The sequence below is a fragment of the Erithacus rubecula genome, assembly GCF_903797595.1.
Source record: "Erithacus rubecula genome assembly, chromosome: 2".
Classification (NCBI taxonomy): domain Eukaryota; kingdom Metazoa; phylum Chordata; class Aves; order Passeriformes; family Muscicapidae; genus Erithacus; species Erithacus rubecula.
In genome coordinates, this window is record NC_136685.1 from 66173305 (window position 1) to 66195305 (window position 22001).

At 33.7% G+C, this 22001-nt stretch overlaps 1 protein-coding gene across 4 annotated transcripts in view; it reads right to left on the minus strand.

Moving 5' to 3' along the window:
* Positions 1 to 22001, minus strand: part of RYR2 (ryanodine receptor 2) — a 369436-nt gene that overhangs the window by 57919 nt on the left and 289516 nt on the right. For all 4 annotated transcript variants that reach the window (XM_079298135.1, XM_079298134.1, XM_079298133.1 and 1 more), the window contains exons 64-76: positions 21739 to 21977; positions 19508 to 19589; positions 17383 to 17513; positions 15679 to 15999; positions 14092 to 14332; positions 13612 to 13699; positions 12446 to 12538; positions 11910 to 12080; positions 10899 to 10958; positions 6716 to 6850; positions 5020 to 5056; positions 3424 to 3535; positions 2694 to 2790 (exon numbers count right to left, since the gene is read on the minus strand). In XM_079298135.1, coding sequence (XP_079154261.1) covers positions 2694 to 2790; positions 3424 to 3535; positions 5020 to 5056; positions 6716 to 6850; positions 10899 to 10958; positions 11910 to 12080; positions 12446 to 12538; positions 13612 to 13699; positions 14092 to 14332; positions 15679 to 15999; positions 17383 to 17513; positions 19508 to 19589; positions 21739 to 21977 — 1807 coding nt within the window. The remainder of the gene's footprint in view (positions 1 to 2693; positions 2791 to 3423; positions 3536 to 5019; positions 5057 to 6715; positions 6851 to 10898; positions 10959 to 11909; positions 12081 to 12445; positions 12539 to 13611; positions 13700 to 14091; positions 14333 to 15678; positions 16000 to 17382; positions 17514 to 19507; positions 19590 to 21738; positions 21978 to 22001) is intronic.

Genomic DNA, 22001 nt, shown 5'->3' on the forward strand with positions numbered 1-22001 from the left:
GCACAACCTGAGCACTAGAATCAATGATTTTCTGACATTTCTGGGAAATAAGTATGCTTAATTTTCAATGTCTTGACACATTTGCCCTATAATTATTTAAGTGTAAAACAAAAACCTCTACCTGAATGAAACATAAGAGGGTAAAGCAAATAGCTTGGGTTGGTTGCAGCTGCTATTTCTAAATCTTCAAGATTTAAAAAATATTATTCTATATAATCTAATGGTATTATCATTATTCTATAATCTGAATTTCTATTAAACCTGATGTTCTTACAAGTAATTATGTACACTAACATCTACCAATAAAACAAGACAACAATTATGTCAAATAAGCTTAAGTGTTCATATATTCATTTATTTATTTAATCAGAAGCAACAATTAATAAAAATGTTGAATACCTTACGATGGTAATATCAAATATCAAAAGTCTAGCTCAGAGGCTTGATTTGTTGAATCTCAGTTAAGAGCCAGCACAATTAAGCTCACAATTAAGAGCACAAGTGTATACTCTTCTCCTTTAATTGCACAAGTGGAAGAAGGAGTTTCACTTTCATGTAACAGACTTAAGGACAAATGATTCTGGAGGGAACAAAACTGCGAGTGCAAGTTCAGTTCCCTGCTTTTATGTGATGGAAATGCTCAATTCCTACACCCCAGAAAAAGGTCTTACCACCAGGCTATATATTGTCAGGATCTGGAAAACTCACGAACAAAGTAGCTTTGACTGTATTTGTTCTTTTAAAACATTTTTACTTAACAGAAAAGAATGGTCAAGGTTCTCAGTACTGAGAAAGAACTCACTATGGCATAAAAGATTGTAGTGTACAAACTACAGAGAGCTAAAGGACAGAAACCTTGCCTAAAGTTTCTGGATCCTGGATTGATTCATTTTCCTATTTAATATGTGAACAGCCCAGAAACTTCAGACAGTCCTACAAGAATACATAAGAGAAGCTAAGGCTCCTCCTTTCTCCACTTCCAGACAAACTCTGCTATCCTAGTCTAGGCTGTGATTCCATCTTGACAGTTCAATAAATTTGCTAAAATTCCCTGCTAAAACAGGGTATAATTTCCCTAAGACAAGCCCTCATCAGCAATAAAAGCCCATCTTTCATGATGTCCACAAAGCATTCTGTGTCAGTCCCATAAAGCTGAAATCAACTCTCACTCTTCTGTGAGTGAGTGCTCTAAGGCAGCATGAATGCGATACAAATTTATTTAAAAGACTCATGGAGTTTTGTGCACTCTTTTGAGTGAAAGGTGCAGTATATCTCTCCCCAAGACAGCATGGAAACACGCATGTCCACATGTTTGAGGAATTACAAGGGAATTCTTGTAGTTTTTTTTTAATAAAAGATGATATAAAAGCCAGGCCAGTGTGTTTCTGTCTTCTCTGTGAGTTTTTCACTCAAGCTACCAGTTAGTAAGAAACTACTAATAAATTAAGCAATTATATAGTTTCATTGTAAAGGTAAGGAGAAAATCCTTCATGTCAGTGTAGCCAAATGACCATGCTGGTTATTTCTTTACATGTACAGATCTGCACATGCACGAACACATGCAAAGAACTATGATGTTCCACTGCAAACTCATGCTCCCAGCTATTAAAATATAATTATTTTTGAGGCTGAACCTGCACTATTTAAAACACTTGCATTGTGTTGGGATACATAAGGATATCAGTTTTATAGGCTGTATGCAAAGTAAATATTTGTAGAAATCTCTTGTTTTTTCACAAACTTGTTTGTACAATAAGGATGCCACAAGAAATTAATTCTGCATATGTGCTGGCAAAACTGAACTTCCATAGTCTGTCTGTGTTGAGCTCATTGCTGCTGATTTCCCTTTCACTATTTTGATCCTAATTTTAAAATTTATTTACAACTTGGGTATCTGATTTTAAGCAAAAACTTTAAGCAGTAATAGCAGATTATTAATTTTTTTCTAATAGAAATTTTACAGTTAGCTTCCTCTCTCTATTGAAGAGAGCAGGCTCCCCTTACAATAAAAAGACTGATTTCAGACTCTCTGAAATCTGTTGGACCTCCCAGAGACTGAATCAGTTCCTAACACTATTTCCTGCCCAAAAAGCTACCTTTCAGAGAGACAATTGTAAGGGATGAGGATCCCAGACTTTAATAAAAATCACTGTAGGTATTTACAAGGCTAAAGACATGGCTCTATCACTTCACCACTGGGAGAAAAATCATGATGTCCCTGACAAGAGAATTCCTCTGTGAAGAAGCAGACTGACAGCTTCTAAGGAACTGACTGATCTAAGACTAGATTCCTCTAGTTTCATATTCTAACCTTTTGACTTCAATGTCTTTAATGTGGATTATATAGTCCTCAAATACACAAAGGTTAGCTGCAAAACAGGAGGGAATAGCTGTTCCAGTTCTCCACAGGGCAAAAGATAAGAGATTGGGGAACGACAGCAATTGATACATAATTTAGAAATAAAGCTTTATAAAAGGTTACTGAAGCCCTGAAGCAAGCAGCCAGAGGGGATTTTGGAATCTCCATCATGTGTAATTTTAAAAAAGCTGTCAGTGTGACTTGGTTATAGCTCATCCCTTTGGGTAGAGATAACTTAAATGATATCTTAACTACTTCACAGATTTTTAATTATTACAATACAAATGAATGTTAACCCGCAATACATCCCTATGACCCTTTTACCCAGACTTACTGCTAAGTCCTCTATCAGTTTGTCTTCAAAATAGTGTTCTTCTGTCTCAATCCAAGATTTATCATAGCCTTGAAGAAAGAGATTGACGGCTCGATGTCTAAAAGGGAACATTAAAACCAAAGCTGTAAACTTTTAAAAAGTAGATTTGGTCAATATTTCATTTAGCTGGAAGAACTATTCAGTCATTACAACAATAATTTAAAAGGGAAGCAAAATTTCTATGGATAAACCTATCAAAGCACCCATTTAAAAAGAAAATTTATGATAAAACGTTGTGTTTAAAACTGTGTCCCACTAAAATACTAAAATCATAGTAAAAATTATTTAGAAAAAGATAATAAATAAAAATTGAAAGAAACTTAATAAATAAAATAAATTGCCACTTTGGCAAGCTGTATTTTTTTTAATTAAAAATAATTCTATATTTTTAAATACAAATATTAAGATAACAGCAATAGATCATTTTGGATTGTGCTCAAATAATTGCATTTTTTAATGTTCAGGATTTGACCTGAAATCAGAAATAGAAAGTTATACTTTTTGTCATTCTTTTCAGAAGGCAAAAAAAAGTCATTAAATCTAATAAAAGAAAGCAATGTACAAACTATAGTACCAAGTAGTTTATCAATTAATGGTTTTTTCATTTATTTTTTTTTTCCTTTTGAGCTTGCCAAATAGCTCTGTATGAACCTTAGTGCATTTGCGAAAGACAGAACAACATAGCTCTTACCTTGGCAGATTATACAGTGGTGCCATTCTAAAGCAGGCCACTACTGCTCGTTTCCTCTGTTTAGACAGCAGCTTATGCCACACTGCTTTTTTGGACCGCTGAGGATGCTCAACCTGTTACACAAAATACACATGGAAAAATAATGTGGCAATGCCCTTCGTGTCTGGAAACAGTAATATTAGTAAAAATGTTAGCTAACAGATAAATCAAGTAGAAAAGCAAGAGAAGAAAAGATCAGAAAAAGTGCTCTAGACAGAGTGCAAGCATTCAGCCAAAACACAGAATCAGAATTTAGAAAATAAACTTAAAACAAAAATCTTCCTTTCCTGGTATGATATAGATATTTTTTAGTTCATCCTACTTTTTCTATCTTTTAGATAGAACACTATCATTAATAAGGCCATCTCTCAGGATGCCTTAACTTTTATGCAAAGAATCTTCATTCATTCTATATTTTATATGTAATTCTTTACACATGTACAGTAAATTGTACACCTTCACATTGACTCAGAAAATATTTTTAAAGGAATTTTCTTGGATACAAATAATCTTTTATTTGTAATATTTACCATGATCAGCTATGATGGAAAGGAATTAACTTTAAAGAAGAGTGACAAGTACAAAGACTTAAGACTAAATCTTTTCTCGGAAGTAGAACAGACTGGATGTGCATAAAATACATAAATACTTCTGAATACTGAATACATAAAAAACTTCAAAACACTTAAGCTACATTTTATAAAACTACAGCTCTGTCTTAAAATATATTCTCTTTCTGCATCTTGTTTCTACAGTAGCATGAGATGAAATAGGGTGTGCTCCATCTTTTATCCACCACCTTTTATTCTTGTTTCCATCCACAGAGAATTACTTCTGTGGTCCTGAAGACCACCTGCACACTTTTGTATATATGTTGACTGAATAACTAGGAACTATGATTGCAAGTTGTGCAATGGATCACTCCTTTCCCACAGACTATTTAGAGTTTCTGTGCTTTATTTCACATATTCTACAAATTTAATTTGATTTAACATATGCAACTGCTGTAGAGTTAAGGGAGGTTGAACTTAAGTTGGGCTGTTGTTCTTTTTTATGGGGGGTTTATTTCTTTTACAAACAACTACACCTCTCTGTGTTCCAACAGCATCAAAGAAACCAGTCGAAGTTAGCACTTCTACCCTCAAAGTCTTGGTAACTTCCAACACAATCAAGTATTATATGTCAATTATGTAGTGACAACTGATATTTATGTAGATTCAATATTCAATCCAAATTTGGTTATCCAGTTTAGTGAAATACAAAAAATATTAATAGTTAAACAATGAACATTTAATTGAACAGACAAAAACTGCCATTCAGTGAAATATAGAATTACACTTGTAAGATTAAATGGTAGCAATCTTAAACAATTCTTTCTAAAAGACAAAATGCAAATGAAAAATATTTTTAAAGAGAAAGGACAAAAAAGGCATTCACTGCAAACATGTTTACAGCCACAAAAAGAAAACAAACAAGTTAAAAGTCAGACAAATTCAAATGTGAAAGTTAGGTAATTAGTAAGATCTTTTCAAACAATTATAAATCCCTCTATACTTTCCCAAAAGAAATAGCCTCGGCCTACGCAAGCAGATTTCTGAAAACAGTAAAAACAGAGGAGTTAGGTCTGCATGGAAAGAAAACACAAAGAATGGACTGATCATTGCCAGTGCAATACAGAAAGCATTTAGAGTATGTATATATGGAGAACAGAGTATTTGTATACAGAAAGCAAAAGATTACTCAAAACTGCCATAAAAACAGATGCAGTGCTCATATATTTATTCATTTTAAAGACACCAGATTTCCCATTTCAGTAACAAAGCATTTATCCTGAGAATTTATCTACAGTAAAGCTGTGGAGCTAAATCTTTAAACAAATACGTGTAAGGTAGCCATAAAAAAAGCAGAAAACTTGTCAACGAGTCATTGTTTAAGTCTGATCAGAATTACTGATCTCAAATGTTGATCTGGCTATTATTACAATGGAAATCCATCCTTTTCTGCACTACTGCTGGATCATCTCAGTCAACTTTGTTAAAACCAGGGTAGAAAAGAAAATCTTTCCCTTCCCCACACTCATATTTCTAGCTTTTATCTCGTCTTCTTTCCTCAGGACAGCCCTATATCCTTCCAAATCAGCACCCATTCTCCCCTCTCTCTCATAAGGCAAACCATGATTGACAAGGATTTACTTCCAGGTTCTATCACTTTTTGCTTCCTCCACACATATTCAGCAACAGACAAAATTTAGTGACTCCTCCTCATTCTCCTCTACCAAACTGTGTAAGGCTGTTGAACTTGTAGGAAATCCATATCAAGGCTGGCAAACTATGAAGAAGGGTTGTGTGATGCAACAGACAGGACACAGATATTCACATCAACACACCTTCTGCAGAGTGTACACACAAGAACATTCACATTTCTCTCTGGTTCCCATTGGTGGAACCAGTGAACTCCTCCTGACAGAGGAAATTTCATTACATTGGATCAGAAAACTTTCTGAGTGAAACCAGCTAATCTAATGAGAAAATGCACAAAAACCTTAAATTTTCAAATATTCTTTGAAAAAAAAAAACCAGTAAAATTGGAAGACTGTTGCCTATGTTGTTCAACCAGCAGTGTTCATCTCTGCCAGTAGGAACATCCTTCAAGTTAATGTCCTGTTTTTTCACTACATTTAAAAATGAGAAAACATAATAAATCTAAATTGCAAAATAGGTCATAATTCAAAAACTTATCAGCTAGTCTTTGACCTGTAAGATGTCCCCATATATGAGATTTTTTAAACTTCATATTTTAAAAAATATGGAAAGGACACAAAATAAAATACAGAATTACTTAAAGTTACTGCAGTTCAGGTCACACGGGAGGCTCATATATTAATACAAAAAATATTAAATTATACAATAAAGCTTTTTCCCAGATTCTGAAGCAACTTAAAGTTTCTGACAGATCTTTCTCAGAAAAAATTATTCCTCCAACCTGCTTCTGCTGTTTCTTGAATGCAGCAAGGAATGTATGAGTTCGCCAGATGGGTCAAAAAAATTGTTGTTGGAGCTGCAGCAAATACACTATGAGATAGATATGACCATGATATTGAACTACAAAACCCAAATTTAAGCATGTAAGCAGTAGCCATCAAAAGAAAGAAAAAAAGAATATAACATTAAATACAGTAGGTGAAAGTAGAAATGAACGGGTGAATACTTTTATGTAGATTAAGAAGCAATGGAATTGATAAAACATGCCTAACCTGTTCCAGGTGAAACAGCACATTAGCTATATCAAGGACCCTTTCCACAGTCTTCTCTGGATCTGAGGAATCTTCAGTCCTGTTTGGCAAATCTTTGTAAAGTGCCATCTGCCATCTTATGGCGGGATCCTCAAGCTGCAGGGGAAAGATTTCACATGTCACCAAGGCAAAATGTGCCAAGCAGTTTAACCAGTAGAGAATCTCCTTCAAAGATAAATTGAAGCACTTTATATGGCTAACCTACACCTTTACATGTCCAACCCATACAGCATCCATTACACTGTGAGAACAAGACTAATTTGGGCAATGCTTTGTAAGAGCTTCCATAAAATATGAAGCATTTTGGGTTGGAAGGCATCTTTAAAGCCATCTACTTCCAACCCCTCTGTCATACACAAAGACACCTTCCATGAGACCGGATTTCTCAAATCAATGTCCAACTTGGCCTTGAATACTTCCAGAGATGGTGCATCCACATTTTCTGTGTGCAACCTGTCCCACAGAACTAAAATACTAATAATCATACAAATAGCAAAAAATCATTGGTCAACAAATAGCACTGGCACCAGCAATGACTATAATATTTGAAGAAAAGTAATGAATATGAGGCACAGAGACATAACTTAGTACACTGCCATTCCCATTATTAAATGAAACAACATTGAAAGTGTTGCTCTGCTAGTTGGGATTAGTTTTCAGTCACATAAATTAGTAGTATTGATATTATTTATGTATATCTTAAAATTTTTTTTAATTTTTAGAAAATTCTCATTTTACTGATCATTAGCTAAAGAAATTAAAAGTTAATTTAGAAAAATGAAACAGAGATGCATCGGCTTATCAGCCCACAAATTATAAAGAACTGTAAAAAGCAAAATGGTTTTTTATCGAGTTTTCCTCTTAACATTTCATTTTTTCTATTTCATTAATCTGTAATTCTCTGTTTTACAACTGGTGATTTCTTTCTTGGATTGTTTTGTCTCCCCAGCCCTGCTAATCAAGACTGTTTTCAACTATTTACTGTGCCAATGACACTGATGACCCATTTTACTGAGAACTGTGGCCAGAGTTCATTCCTGATTATGCAGTTACTGTTGAAGACACACTGATGGCTAGAAAACTTGAGGGGCTAAACCTTACAGATTTGCCTAGGACTTGAACTCATCACTTACTTGTCTAGAACTTTTTTGTGGATCCAGATTTCAATTTGAGCCTGAGACAATAATACTAATTCACCTACACAAAACATATTATGATATATAGTTCACTCAAGTTCCAGGAATGATTAAAAACTTACACAGTCGTTCATTAATAGCTTATTATAACCTAGAAAGTCACATTTTGCAGGAATTTCTTCCACCTTTAGGCTTTTCCATTTCTTAACAACTGTCACATCCAAAGTCTTTGTTTGAGCATTTGACTGGATCATCATGCATGCATGGTCCACAAAAGACTTTTTAATCACAGGTGGTGATGTCTTTTGATCTGAGGATTCCTCACATTCTATCAAGGTACAGCTTTTTTGTATAGGTAGTTTTCTAAGGGTATGAGTAGTTGGCATTTCAAGGTGTGAATTAGAATGGCTGGAAGAAGATTTTGGTGACTTGAGCTTCATCCATGTCAAAATGAATGCAAGTTTCGTCATCAATTTCTTGAAATAAAAGGCTTGGTACTGAGTAACAGCATGCAGGCATGCAAGGAAAGGAAAGACAGAAACAGGGTGAAGACAAATGTACAAATGCAGACAAAAGTAGACAAATGCATGAAATAGACACCACAACATTAATAGCTAAAGATTCAGAAGGATGATTCTCTAACAGTGCAGTACTTCAAAAAGGAATCTACAGCTCTAATGTAAATAACAGAATGTTAGGTGTCTGTGAGAAGTGGTTAACACAAAACACCAATTGAAAAAAGAATATTGCTATGGTTGGAAGAAAATCAGTATTCAAAATCAGTATTTTTCCTAAATTTTGAAAGCCGCTTTACACAAACACCACTATAGCTAAGTTACATATTAATTCATAGTAGAAAGTAGTAATTTAAATTTATAAGACCATTTGGCCATTATATCTCACTCAGAGAACAAAAGGATAGTCTATGCATGATGATATCACTTTTTGTAACAAAAACATCATACTTGACTGTATAGTTACTGAATCCTAACAACATCAGAGAACTACAGAATAAATGGTATTTTAATTTAACTTTAAGCATTATATATATATATATAAGTAATTTGTTACACAGTTATATTCAGTGTTAACTCTAGATGTGTTACTGATAAATCATTGTTTTGTTTGCAGTTAACTACTTGTCATATACAGGTCTAACTCAGAGCTTCTAAAAGTTAATAAAGCAATATGTAAACAACTATAAAAACAAGCTAACTACAATAGCAGTTTAGTTTTGTTATCTAGGCATTATGTAGTTCTCTTTCAGATTTTCATCTTCCACTGGGAGTTTATCTAAAAATAAGAAATTCTATAGCCACTGATGAAGTTTACAACTGGAAAATCCAACAGTGTGGACTTTGGATTAGCTAAAATTACTTTTGTCTTAATCATCAAGGCACTGTGAAATTGCATCAGTCTAAGATATTTAAAAGCACTTTTATTCTTATAAAGTATAAACAGAGAAAATGTATGTTGCTTAACAATCTCAAATTTAATTGAAGAGTAGGAAGTTTCTGAAGAGAAAGCACAGACCAAGGTATTATGATGTATCATGACTACAGGCAACAAAGCAGTTAGAGACAGAAATTTCTTAGCAGCAGAATGTATTACTGAAGAAATAAAACAGAAACTGAAGTATTTAAAACAGGACAATAAGTGCTAAAGAGCAACATGAAATCCCAGGCAAGAATTGTAACTGCATGGCTCACAAAATGAAAATGTACAAATACTGAAAATGTCAGAACAGAACTGTCTATCATTGTCACTAAGAAAACACTATTGAAGTTTATACATAAAACCACTTCATGTTCAAAGATTTTATGTTCATGGCATTCACATTATTTAAATACTGTTGCTCATCAATGCCTTCAGACACACTGCTTTCTTCCTAGTACCTTCCCTGTGTGCTTTCTGCTTCTCAGTATATACAAATTGCTATATAAGGATAAGTATTTCTAGGTTTTAGGATTTAACCAAATTTTTTGCATTCAGAGTAAACTTTGCTATGTGCAAACCCTTTGATTTAAAGCTACTGGATTAAACACTTTTGTTGTTTAACATGGCAGCGACATATGGAAAATATGATGGGAGAAAATGAATCTTCACATATTATTCTGTAATAACCATCACACCACCAGCTCATTAAAAGAAAAATTATTACTCTCATTCACTGATTGCAGTGAAATCTAGACTTCTGAATGATTCTTAAATAACTTCAGAAAAAAAGCACCAGATTTTCAACTCATGTTTACTCTTTCATTACCCTTTAATAAGCACAGAAAACAGAAGTTTAGTTTTTTCTTGAGGTTAATAAAACATGGGATAGGGGAGGACATAGAGGACAATCCTAAGTAAAGCAATATTCCTAGGTACGATTCCATCTTTCTTCAACAGAAGAGATACATGCATAATTTTATTACACTTCCATATTCTGTCTTCTTTTTCTTTATTTAAAGCATTAATAAAACAGTTTAATTACACTGGCCATTTCAAGACTTTTCCCCTAAAGCTATTCACCTGACACTAACTGGAACTCAGTAACAAAAATCTATTTTTTTTTCCAAAAACACCTCATTTTCCCAGGGCTGAGAAGCAGGAACCAAACTGAGAAAACTGGAGATTTTTCATTTTACAGAGTACATCAAAATGGCAACTTCCTTGTCATTTACACATCATGTTGATACTAATTAATTATGAGCATTCTGCAAACTTTATCTCAAATAGTAGTAGGTGGAGTTTAAGCAGTGATGGAACTTCCTTCCACCTCCAATTTTGTATTAATGGTGTGAATGCAGAGAGATTTGAAGGGCCATATGTTACTGTATATAATGCACATATACACACATTAAAAACCTAACATTTAACAGCTAACATGAACATGTCCCTTGACAGAAGAGAATAAGGGACTATAAGTTATCCTAATTAACCAAGGCAGGTTGCCATTATATGACATTCACAAATGAATTCAAAGGAAGAAAAAACAAATTTTAAAACTGCATATAAATTACCTTGCCCTGAAGGTGAAGATTACTGCGGATGACATCTCGGACTTCATCTTCAGTGTCTTTCTGCCAATAGATTACAAATCATATAAATTAGGATAGAAGGTAATTAGTAAATGTTATGATTGACTCAAATATCAATCTTGGGCTTCATGACATGATGAATGAAACTGACAATGGGAAAGACTGAGAAAAATCTTAGAGAAATCTTTTCTTATCCAAGCTCACAGGATCAGGTTCTAGAAGGCATCACACATATCTGTTCATAGTAACACACTAAATGTGCACCTGAATTCAAATTGCTCATATACACATACCAAAAGTTTGACCAAATAAAACCAATAACATGAACAGAGCCTTCTATGATTTGATATTCTATGATCTGCTTGTTTTCCAGAGCTCTTTCATAGCACCCTTTAAATGATTCAGTTCAGCAGTCCAGTGGTCACTTTCTCTAAAGTGTAGGAAGTATTACACCTTGAGAAAAGAAGTATATTCCAAATTCAAATCAAACTATTGCAAAAAGAATCCCTTTTAAAACAGTCTATCCCTACAGAAATTCTTTCTTTTGCACAAGAGTAATTAAAAGAAATTAGTTATGATGTTGGGCACAGAAGTTACAAAACAGCTGGTTCTTAGTTTTATGAGAGTAATAGAACCAACTAGATTGGAAAAGACTTTTGAGATCAACTGAATTCAAGCTTCATAAAATATAACAAATACTACTTTGCATTAAAAATTGAGAGAAATAACTAGTTCAACTACTGAATGTTATCTCTACTTATATACAGATCATTCTGAAATGTATCCATGCTGATCATATATTCAAACTGAAATGTTTTAAGTCATGAGGAAAATATGCAGAAATATACCATAATCACCCACTGTGCCCTTATAAAACATGATTATAATCTTGATTCTCTTTGTCATGCTGTAAGAATGAACACAGGGTGAAATATTCAGAGAAATAAACTAGTAAATATTTCTACCTTTAAGAAATGCAAAAAGAGCACCTACCATGCTAAATCGATTTTTGGCCAGTGCAATTAGCTCTTGGTCTCCAGGAGCACAAATGTTTAGGCCAATTGGAAGCAATCTCTTGAGTGCTGCCACAATGAGAGAGGTCTGCATAGAGTAGCGATCACCTTTTCGCTTCATCTTCTTCCTCTCCTGGTCAGAAACCGCTGCCTGCAGAAAAAAGTAAAGATGAAAAAGAAACCAAATCAAATACTTAATAAAGAATTGTACTGACAACTTGGTACTTGTCTCTAGTTTGACAATTTCCTTATTACCTATACAGGTGTGACCTCATCCAGCAGCACTGGCATTTTAACATTGCCAGTATTTTGAAATGCGTTTCTCAAATGACTGTGTTTTGCATCTCAACCTGGTGTTTTCAACAGATTTCTTTATCAGAAAAAAACCGCAACCAAAAGCAAACCCCTTCTCCCCAAAAGAAACAAACCAACAAATCAAACAATAAAAGGTGCTTCTTGGAGTCTTCCTGACTCCTTCTCTTGGCAAAGAGAAAAATATGAAAATCTTTACACTACCTTAGACATCTTAGATTTGGTGTCACTGATGAGGAAAGACATGTTGTTGATTTCATTTTGTACCACAAAGTTCTGCTCTTCTCTCTTGAAATTCTGGAAATATACAGAAGATCTCAATTAGAAGCATTTATATGAGTACTCTATCTAAACATACCTTAAATAAAAATACATATTAAGTAAAAAATTTGTAAAATTCAGAAGTTAAGTAAAGGGCAGTAAAAAAACAGATGATTTACAATATCTTGGAATTTCAGCTTCATTTACATTGCATAACTCAGGTGGTGTATGTTTGGGGGATTTTCCCCATGCCAGAGAGAAGGAAATGTTTCCTTAACTATGAGAAAGACATGATAATAATCTCACTTCTCCTCCAGTTCAATATAAAAATAGGGTTTTATCGGTTTTCCAGGTTTTCCCTTACTAGTAAATTATTCATTCATTTCTTCCCCATTATAAATTTCCATTATATTCAGGTACCTAAGAAAATATTCAAATAAAAGACTAAAATTATAAACACACAGGTGATTTAATTATCTGGTATCTAGACAGATACCATTGTGCACAGTGTGGTTATAATAAACTTTACAGTCAAATTCAGGCACAAATACTGAAGTTATAAGGCATTTTATTCCCCAGACTTCAGAGAATTGAAGCTAGAGCAAATAAAGAAATTGTATGGACTGTTGTCTAGACTAAAAGATCTAATGCCTGAAAGAAATTAGATTCTTTTGAGTTTTTAATTCTTTGTGTTCCAGTATTCCCTGAATCATGTTTTACTTAAGAAGTATCAGTGCTTTCTAGGTGTGATTACAAGACTATGAGGTTAAAATAATTGAAAAGGAAAAAAACTGTAGGGATACAAAATGAAATGAGCTTAATATATTATAAAAAAATCCCAACAAAACAAGCAAACAACAAACCCAGAACAAACAAACCAGAATCTGTAAGAAAAACATCTCTAATCAGTTTACTATGTTACAAAATACAATCCCACTCTCCCATCTTCTCTGCCATTTCAAAGGTGTTAAAAATGTGAGTCATTAACACTTTCCCATCTGCGGTTTCACATCTGTCATTAAATGTGTTTTAAAAACATTACCATTAAATAACTGATCTACCTATTAAGAAACCTCATTAAAACAAGTATTTACCACGGAATTACTTACATGAGACTTTGACCAGTAAATGAAGACTTCAGCCACCATGCGGAACAATTCTTCTGCTTCAGGATTGGGCTCTTTCAGCCATTTTGCCCTAAAATTTGGTAAAAGAGTGAAAAAGGAGATAATCCTCATTGTGTTTATGTTTTGGATTCATTTTTCAACATTTTTCGAGTCAACAAAACCAATAATATATGCTTTTATTCTTTTCTGGTAGCAGTGGCTTTTTGATGTCCTATTTCAAAACCCTTAAAATCTTTTAATATTAACCCTAATTCTAATCCAATAGTTCTGGATTGCAATTTTGTTTTGTTTTGTTCTTAAAAAGACCCCAGCTCCTCCTAAAAGTCAAAAAACATTAGCTTGAGCAATCGCAAGATTGTAAAAGCCACTTTAACGCAGTGCTAGGCACATCAATGGATAAGAGGTGGTATCAATAAAAGGGAAGGTTTTATGAGATTCATTGACCTATTCCTCTCCACATACCTGTTATAGTCCACAAATCTAATCAACAAAGGGTAGAAGGCATAGAGGTCCCGTGCCAAAGTGGTGAACTCATCTAGGATGAGCAGTTCAGCCTCCGACATGTCACCTCTGCCTTCTGCTCTTAGATGTTCTTCATCCGATACAACCACTGCTGCCTTTTTCTTTAGTTTATCCATCAGTGGAAGGAAGTGTGTCTTTAAGAGCTGTGGCTTCGCTTTACTTATGATGGGCTGGGAAAACACTATTTAAGGCAATGAATATTATAATATATACCTGGCCACAAAATATAACTAAAATCTTTTACCTTTTCCCGCTTTCTTGAATCTTACTTCTAGGCTACAGAGCCAAATCCTGCCCCCATTGAAATCAGCAGAAGTTTTGCCAAGAATTAAATGTGGTCAGGATTTTACAAAGTTCACTTTGTCTGAGGGCAGAAATTGCAACTTCACAGACTAAGCTTGCAAGATCATAAAATTTGAAACGCCTCTTTACTGGTATTCTGTCAGCATGGTATTTGTCTGCATTTTATTGAGCAATGCTGTTTAAGTTGCTTAATGGCGTGGATGGATACATATACAGCTACACAGTGCACACACAAGTTTTCTCAGCTACTGGTTTCTGCTTTGAACCTTGCTTGAGCGAAGGGGAACTGAAAAGCATGCTCTGTTTGTTTGAAAACCCACAGAAACATCTTGCCTTATTTCTTCAGCACACTAAGAAGTCTTGTATGTAGACACAAATGGGAACAATTCAATATATTCATTTCAGACTTGTTAGCACAAGCTTTTTGAAAATCTACTCATAAGAACAATTATGTAAATTAGCACTTCAAGTGGGCCCATTGGTACCAAACCATTTGTAACACACTGATTAAATTACACAGATTTTTAGGCCACGTATTCTCAGAGTGCATTATATTACAAACTCCCAAAACACTAGAAATTCTGAATGCTACCATGAATGAAATTACTACTACAGTAAATACTGAGAAGTCGTAAGAAATTCTAATTGAAAAATTGAATCCACATGACTGAAATGACCTTTCCTCAGATATTGTAACACTGAGAACTAAAGTGCTTTTAAATTAAAGTTGTTAATGAGATTAAGTCAATGTATTACTAAAATGACATGAGAATTTCAACATTTCATTGTAATGAATATGTTAGATATACACCTTCAAACCCAGGTTTTAAGGATCCAGCACTCATACAGAATAGCAAGGAACTGTATAATGCCTGAAAATGAAACTTGCTTATTTAATGGAAATAGGGCTAAGTAACTATAGAACTTGAATTTAGTATACTGCAAAAGGCACATGTATATATTTGGGAAAAATAAATAGTCTAATGTACTTCTTATATTAATTATAGAGAGAGCAAAACATAGTGCTTACACTGCTTTTACTTTATTCTTGATATTTCTGGTTCATCAAGATAAGTATTGTTTAAAAATTTTAAAAAAATATGACTGTTCTTCTACTCCAGCTTTAACAGGGTAAATACAGAGTGATTCAGAGTCTGTGTGTGTATATACATCCTGAATAGACACACACGTTTGTTTGTTTATTAATTTATTTTCACATCTTACCTGCCAATCTCTTCATCCAGGCTCCTTCATCAATACCAAGGTTGTTATAAATGATTTTCAATATGTTACCCAACAGAGTGTTCATGTGCTCTGACGTCAAGGCTGTGCAACACATTTCAGCCCTGTCAGGGTTGTTCTCTGGCCCATGCTCCCACCAGTGTGACATGTAACTGCACAGCATAGGCAGTATGACTTCCATGATATGTGGCATTTGTGTGTAGCGAATACCAGACTCTGCCAGTTCCACTATTTCTTCCATTAGCTTCACCAAGGAAGGAATATTTGGGCAAACCTCTTCCACACTAGTTGGTAAATTGAGAACTGTTGGGAAAAAAAAGGAACAAAAATCAATAAACTAGGTCACAAAAGGAAAACCATTCTTTTCAGATTCTATTTAATAAAACTTCTGTTTTCTGTTTATATTTGCACCCTTGTGATACAAAACCATACCAAACACAACAATAAAATACATATCCTACCTATCATACTCTTGAACAATAAACAGTTTATATGAACAGTTTTGTAATTAAATTCCCTATATGGAAGCTTCAACAATGTAAATATTGTGGAATGATGTCAGAGAAATCAGATGCACTTTTCTATATACAAAATAAAATTTGAATTTCAAAATCCCTTCCAGTGCAAATTTTGCAGTTGAGGAAACAAACTGATACAAAGAAATATCCCTCAATAACACATTATTTGAGATCTGGAATTTTAATAAAACAAATAGAAACCATTGCCTGTCCTGAAAAATTGAGCAGATTTGAGTAATTGACTCTAGAGGTGAATATCTGATAGAGATGATATGTGATGAACTGACAAAAGCAAATGTTTACTTTTTAATTCTTTGAATTCTTAATTCCTTCCTCTGAAGAGCACTGCAGTTGCCTCAATTTTTGAGGCAGTGTCCTTCACCTACAAAAAAATATCTACAAGCACAACCTGTAGTTCTTGAATGTCTAACATACTAACAGAAACATAACATGACATACACAGGTATCTATAGAGCAAAAATTTAGCATGCAACATGTGAATATGAATGTCTCTATCAGAATTCCATAACTGCTTGTACTGTTTATTGCAGGAACAGTTTGTGCATGTGACCTTACTCAAAAAGAAACATCAGGAATGGAATAAAAAATACATGCAAAGTAAACACACAAAATGTCACTGCGAAGTATCTGCACTGCCATTTAAGCCAAGCAACATTAAAATACAATGTACATACTATTCTGCATTTTTTTTTACTTTATAAGGGCATAATATTAAATTAATACAGCAAAGCTGTTTACCTTCAGTTGCAAATATGTATATTTTAGGGATCCAATATTGTTTACGCAAACTGAGGAACCAAAGCTACTTTTGAAAATGCATAATTTTATCATCAAATACAGAACAGCTGGGGTACTAAAAATGCATGAAATCTCATAATTAATTCAGTTCCAATGTGGTATTTTGATAATAGTATCTCAAAATTAAAATAGCGGTAAGATTAGGAACATAATCAGTTTTATCAGATTTAGAAAATAATTTTATTAGAAAATTGATTTAGAACAGAAGTTTCAAAAAATAAATACAACCATGAAATCAAAAGAAAATTCTTGCACTATAAAATGTAGGCAAAACCATGTTTTAAGGCAAGCTGCATTTATAGTGATGAAATCATGCTTCCATAATTGTGATGTCAGTTTCTGCAAATACCTGCTCTATCTCTCGCATTCTTGGTATTGTAGATTGAGTAGATGTTATGTTTGTTCAAATGAGTTTCCAAAAAAGCCACTGGAAAGGCCCCTGAGAAAGCAGCCAAGCACTCTCCTAGTGCTGATCGTTGCCTGTGAATTAACAAACACCATTAACCACACACATCTTTGATCACAGAACAGGTAAGGTTGGAAGGGACCACCCGTGGATTCACCTAGTAAGTACTGACCACACTGGGGGTTGTACTCTGAGATGAATGCATTTCAAAGAGAGAAGCCACGACATTATTGGGATCATAAACACAAGAACATGCAATAGAAATCAAGTCTAGCAACCCTCTGCTAATATATGAAAGATATGTAGACAAAATGTCAAAGGTAGCCTACACAGCTAATAAAAAATGAAAAACATGCAGGGGAAACCGAAGTAATTATAAAAATGCCTTCTGTTCTATCACTTTCCTCTCAGGTTTACTGACTGTACAATCCCTACTATTAATCAAAAGCTACTGAATAGAACAAGAGACTAAAATTAACTATAATTTTATCTAAGTGATATTTCATTTTTCTGAGAAATAGTGATAATAACTTTCATGTTTAGTCTAATACAAAAGTCAAGTTCTTCAGTGAGTGGAAAATTGCTTCTAATGATTAAGAACTCTGAAATTTTAGCACAAATACATTGCTTTAATATCTTCAAATATATGACATTTATTTGATAATCAAAATTCTTTGTGTGTCAAAATTTTAAATAACCTGTTTCTAAGAAGAAGTGATGCCCTGTGACTTCACTTGGGTTTCTTCTAGGACAGTTAAACTACTCTTTCTAATTTTCAATTGAATTGATCACAGCACAATTTAGAGAGGTGAGAAATCCCTAGCTGAGACCAAATCACATATGTGACAGAAATCCAAGAGAATTTGAACTCAGGAGAATCACGAATTTCCAAATTAAAAGGAAAAAAACCTCAAAACTGATCTTGTGATTTAACAAGGTTCATTCTTGGTCTATATTTAGTCTCAATCTTGGAGATTTTATTCTTTCTAGATCTAACTCATTAAACTCGATTTTGTAAATCTAACTTAATTCCCATTATTATTCCTACTGTTTTCTCCTTCCTCCTTTTCCCCCCTTTTCAATAAATCTTCATAAGCAAAAGATACATCCATCACACACACCTGCTATGTGCTTTTCAATTGCAATGATGGTGGCAGACAATCACACACAAAAATTGCCACTTACACTGCTATATTTTGTCTTCAAAATAAATCCTTTTATATCCTTTATCCTTTATTTGCCAAACAGCAAAATTAATTAATTTCATGTCCTTATTGAAATCAACAAGACCTGATTTTCCACAGATTTGTTTTGTTTTTTTTTTAACTTAAACATTGCTCCCAATGATTTTTCTGCCACCAAGGAAACAAGGGTATTTCATGGGAGTTATGCACAGCTTGATCTGCCACTTCCTAGACAGTGAACTTCCTAGATTACTGCTCAAATATATGAATTGTGTTTGGCCTTCCTTCAGAACAGTGTTACCCACTACAGTGCAACTATTCAGTTTTAGGAACTGAATTTTTCTAGGTATCTCTATTTTTTGACCAAATGTGGCTTATACAGACCGAATGCAACTTGGAGTGGGCTTAGCAGATACAGAGATGTATAAAACAGCAATTGCAATGCCTCATTTACCTGGGTAACTGAGCTAGGAAAGAAACAGTGTCGTACAAGTGACAAATTCAATTAAATTTAGGGTGATGAAAAAGAAATATACATCACAAACATTAGAGAAGGAAGGCTATAACAATTGCTGAGCTGAATAACATAATTTTACAATACCTCAGTTAACCCTCAAATCAAATGCTGTTTATGATAAAGTCAAATAATTTTATTTGCAATTTTATTTTAATCAAGAAAAATAATTTGACAAACATATAATGCAATATTTCAACCATATTATAGTAAATGCATCTGCTTTCCACTTAATAGCTGTGCACATCTGTTTTTTTCTCTCAATAAAACTTTCCAGTAATACTCCTCTATATAAATTTCTGAACTGCAAATTCATAATGCTAAATAGAAATGCAAGTATTAAAAACAGAAGACCAATTTTCCTTCTTACCTCTCTACATAGATACTCTTGCTGGTTCCCAGAGCATATAAACTGGCCAATATTCTGTAACAAGAGACCTGAACATCTTCCACTAAAGAGAAGAAAAAAACTATATTCACAAAGAGATTTTTCTTTGCAATATATTCCCAAATAATTAAAATATATTTCTTTATACAATAACGGAATTAAAAATATTAAGCTAACAAAGGCAATCCACAGAAATCACCCACTAAATACAAAAAGTCTTTGAACATCTGAGTGCTATACTTTTTACTCAAAACTTCCATTTAATTAAGTATCATGCTAACAGCTAAAATAGTAAACCTATTTCACTAGTGCACTCATTTTATTAAATGAATGGCACACCAACTCTTTACACACAGCACCTTTACAAATAGAACACCACTCTGCAAAATAAAACCAATCCTGTTAAACAGATACTTAAGTATTTTAATCATGGTTTATATATTTATTATTTTTTTAATTTAGGCACTGATACCAGCTAATAGTATGTAAATTTACACTTTAAACTTAAAAAGTATTAAAAACAATAAATAATTCTTTAGCCCATATGAATACTTCACCAAAGGATGTTTTAAAATTCTAAGGCAATTTGGTCATAAAACTGTAAGAATAATCTTAAAAATTTATTTGAAGAAATGCTTTTGTAATGCACTCTGTAGCAACAGTGTAACAACCATGAATAAGGAAAACACTCCCATTCTTGCCATAGAACTCTTTTGTAGTCTCTCCTACAGTGCTAATATCATCCCTCAACAGGAAATGAATTAAATATTGTAAGTACAACAGGGTAAGATTTCACAGTCTGGGAGAGCCCACAAAACATTGTATCAAAGGTACATTGCCCAGCCTTTCATTGTACTGTGATTTTAGTTCAGATCATCATGGAGTAAATAGAGTGTTTTTACATCATATAGCAATTTGAGGTAGATTGAACCATGACCTACCCACAGAGCATATGTCATAACTAGCAACTAGTACTCTCAGGTACAAGCACCAGGTCAAGATGCTTGTACAAATAAGATAAATCTTACTCTTAACAAAATGTAAAGAGAAGTTCCGTGTAAGAAAAATTAGTCTTTCCAGAAAATAAATAGGCCAAATTATTCTTTCTCAGTTCAGGAATTCTAAATTCAGTGTTTTTCACTAGTGTGATGCATGTAGAATAGTTGATTAAGAACACCAACTTAAGTGACAAAGAATTCAAAGCTAAATATTAATTTCCAAAACATGGGATACCAGAGACCAAAAATTATATAAGGCTTGATGCCTGAAAACTGGTTTATGATGAACAATTTAGTTTTTCTGGATACCATCAAAGTCTCTGGAATTTTACAAACACGTGGGGACGTTTACATCTCATGACTTTCAAATCCATTAATACAACTCCAAATTTTGGAAGAGTTTTTTTAAGTCTACTTTAAATAATACTTTTTGCAAATTCTAAAGGGAAAAATATAACTTAGTATTCTTTTCCTCCAGGTCCTTCTTGTGGATTTTCATAACTGAGTAACTGAGCTGGCTTTGGAGGGCAGGATTTCCCCCTTTAGTACCATTTGGACAGTGATATTTCTGTGAGTTCCTAAAATATGTAAAATTAAAGTTTTGTGTGCAGACTTCAAACCCTGCAAAATTTTGGCTGCAAAGTTTTGGGTTTGGAAAAACAAAAGGACCGCTGAATCCACTACAATCAGAACTTTCACAGAAAACTGATATACAGACTCTCATATACATTCCCTTCTCTTGTGTCTGAATTCCTCAGGAGCTCCTTCCCCTTTTCTCTTTTCCCTTGAATTTTCAGGATTTAAGGACCCACCCAGATTCCTCCCTAACTGAAAATGAGGTGCATGTATGATGGTTTAGCATCATTCTTGTAGTATAGCCTTATTTATAGACAGAGTAAACACAAAGTAACTTTAAAAAAGTAAATTCTCATACATAAATTAAGTCACAGTAAATCTAAGATAAAGTTATAAACAAAACTGATCCTTCTGATTTTTTAGTCATGGACATCCCTGTTTCAATATTTATTTAGAGTCCACTAAAACCTGCAGACTGTTTTTGGTTGACTGATGCAAATAATAAAAATTTTGTCAAAATTACCTAGTATTTGTTCTTCTTTAATAGAATTGAGGGTCTAGTAATGCTTACTACATGACAGTACAGATATTATAATGTCATGCACCTTCTACATACATAGATGAAAATATCATACATACATATCAAATCTTCCCCAAACTGATGCTGTCCAATATGCTCAAATAATGAAGACAGCACTGGCAGGAGAGCAACTGTGGTGTAATTAATGATTTGTGTAACTCCTTTTGGCTGGTTTCTGCTGTGTGTAAACTGGCCTTGCTTAAGATTTTCCATTGTTTTCTCCAGATCCTCAGCAGCATTGTCCAAAAATGCTCTCAATGCCATCCTAACAGATTCCAGACCAGTTTTCATCACAGTCCTGTTCATAGCATGCAAAAAGAAT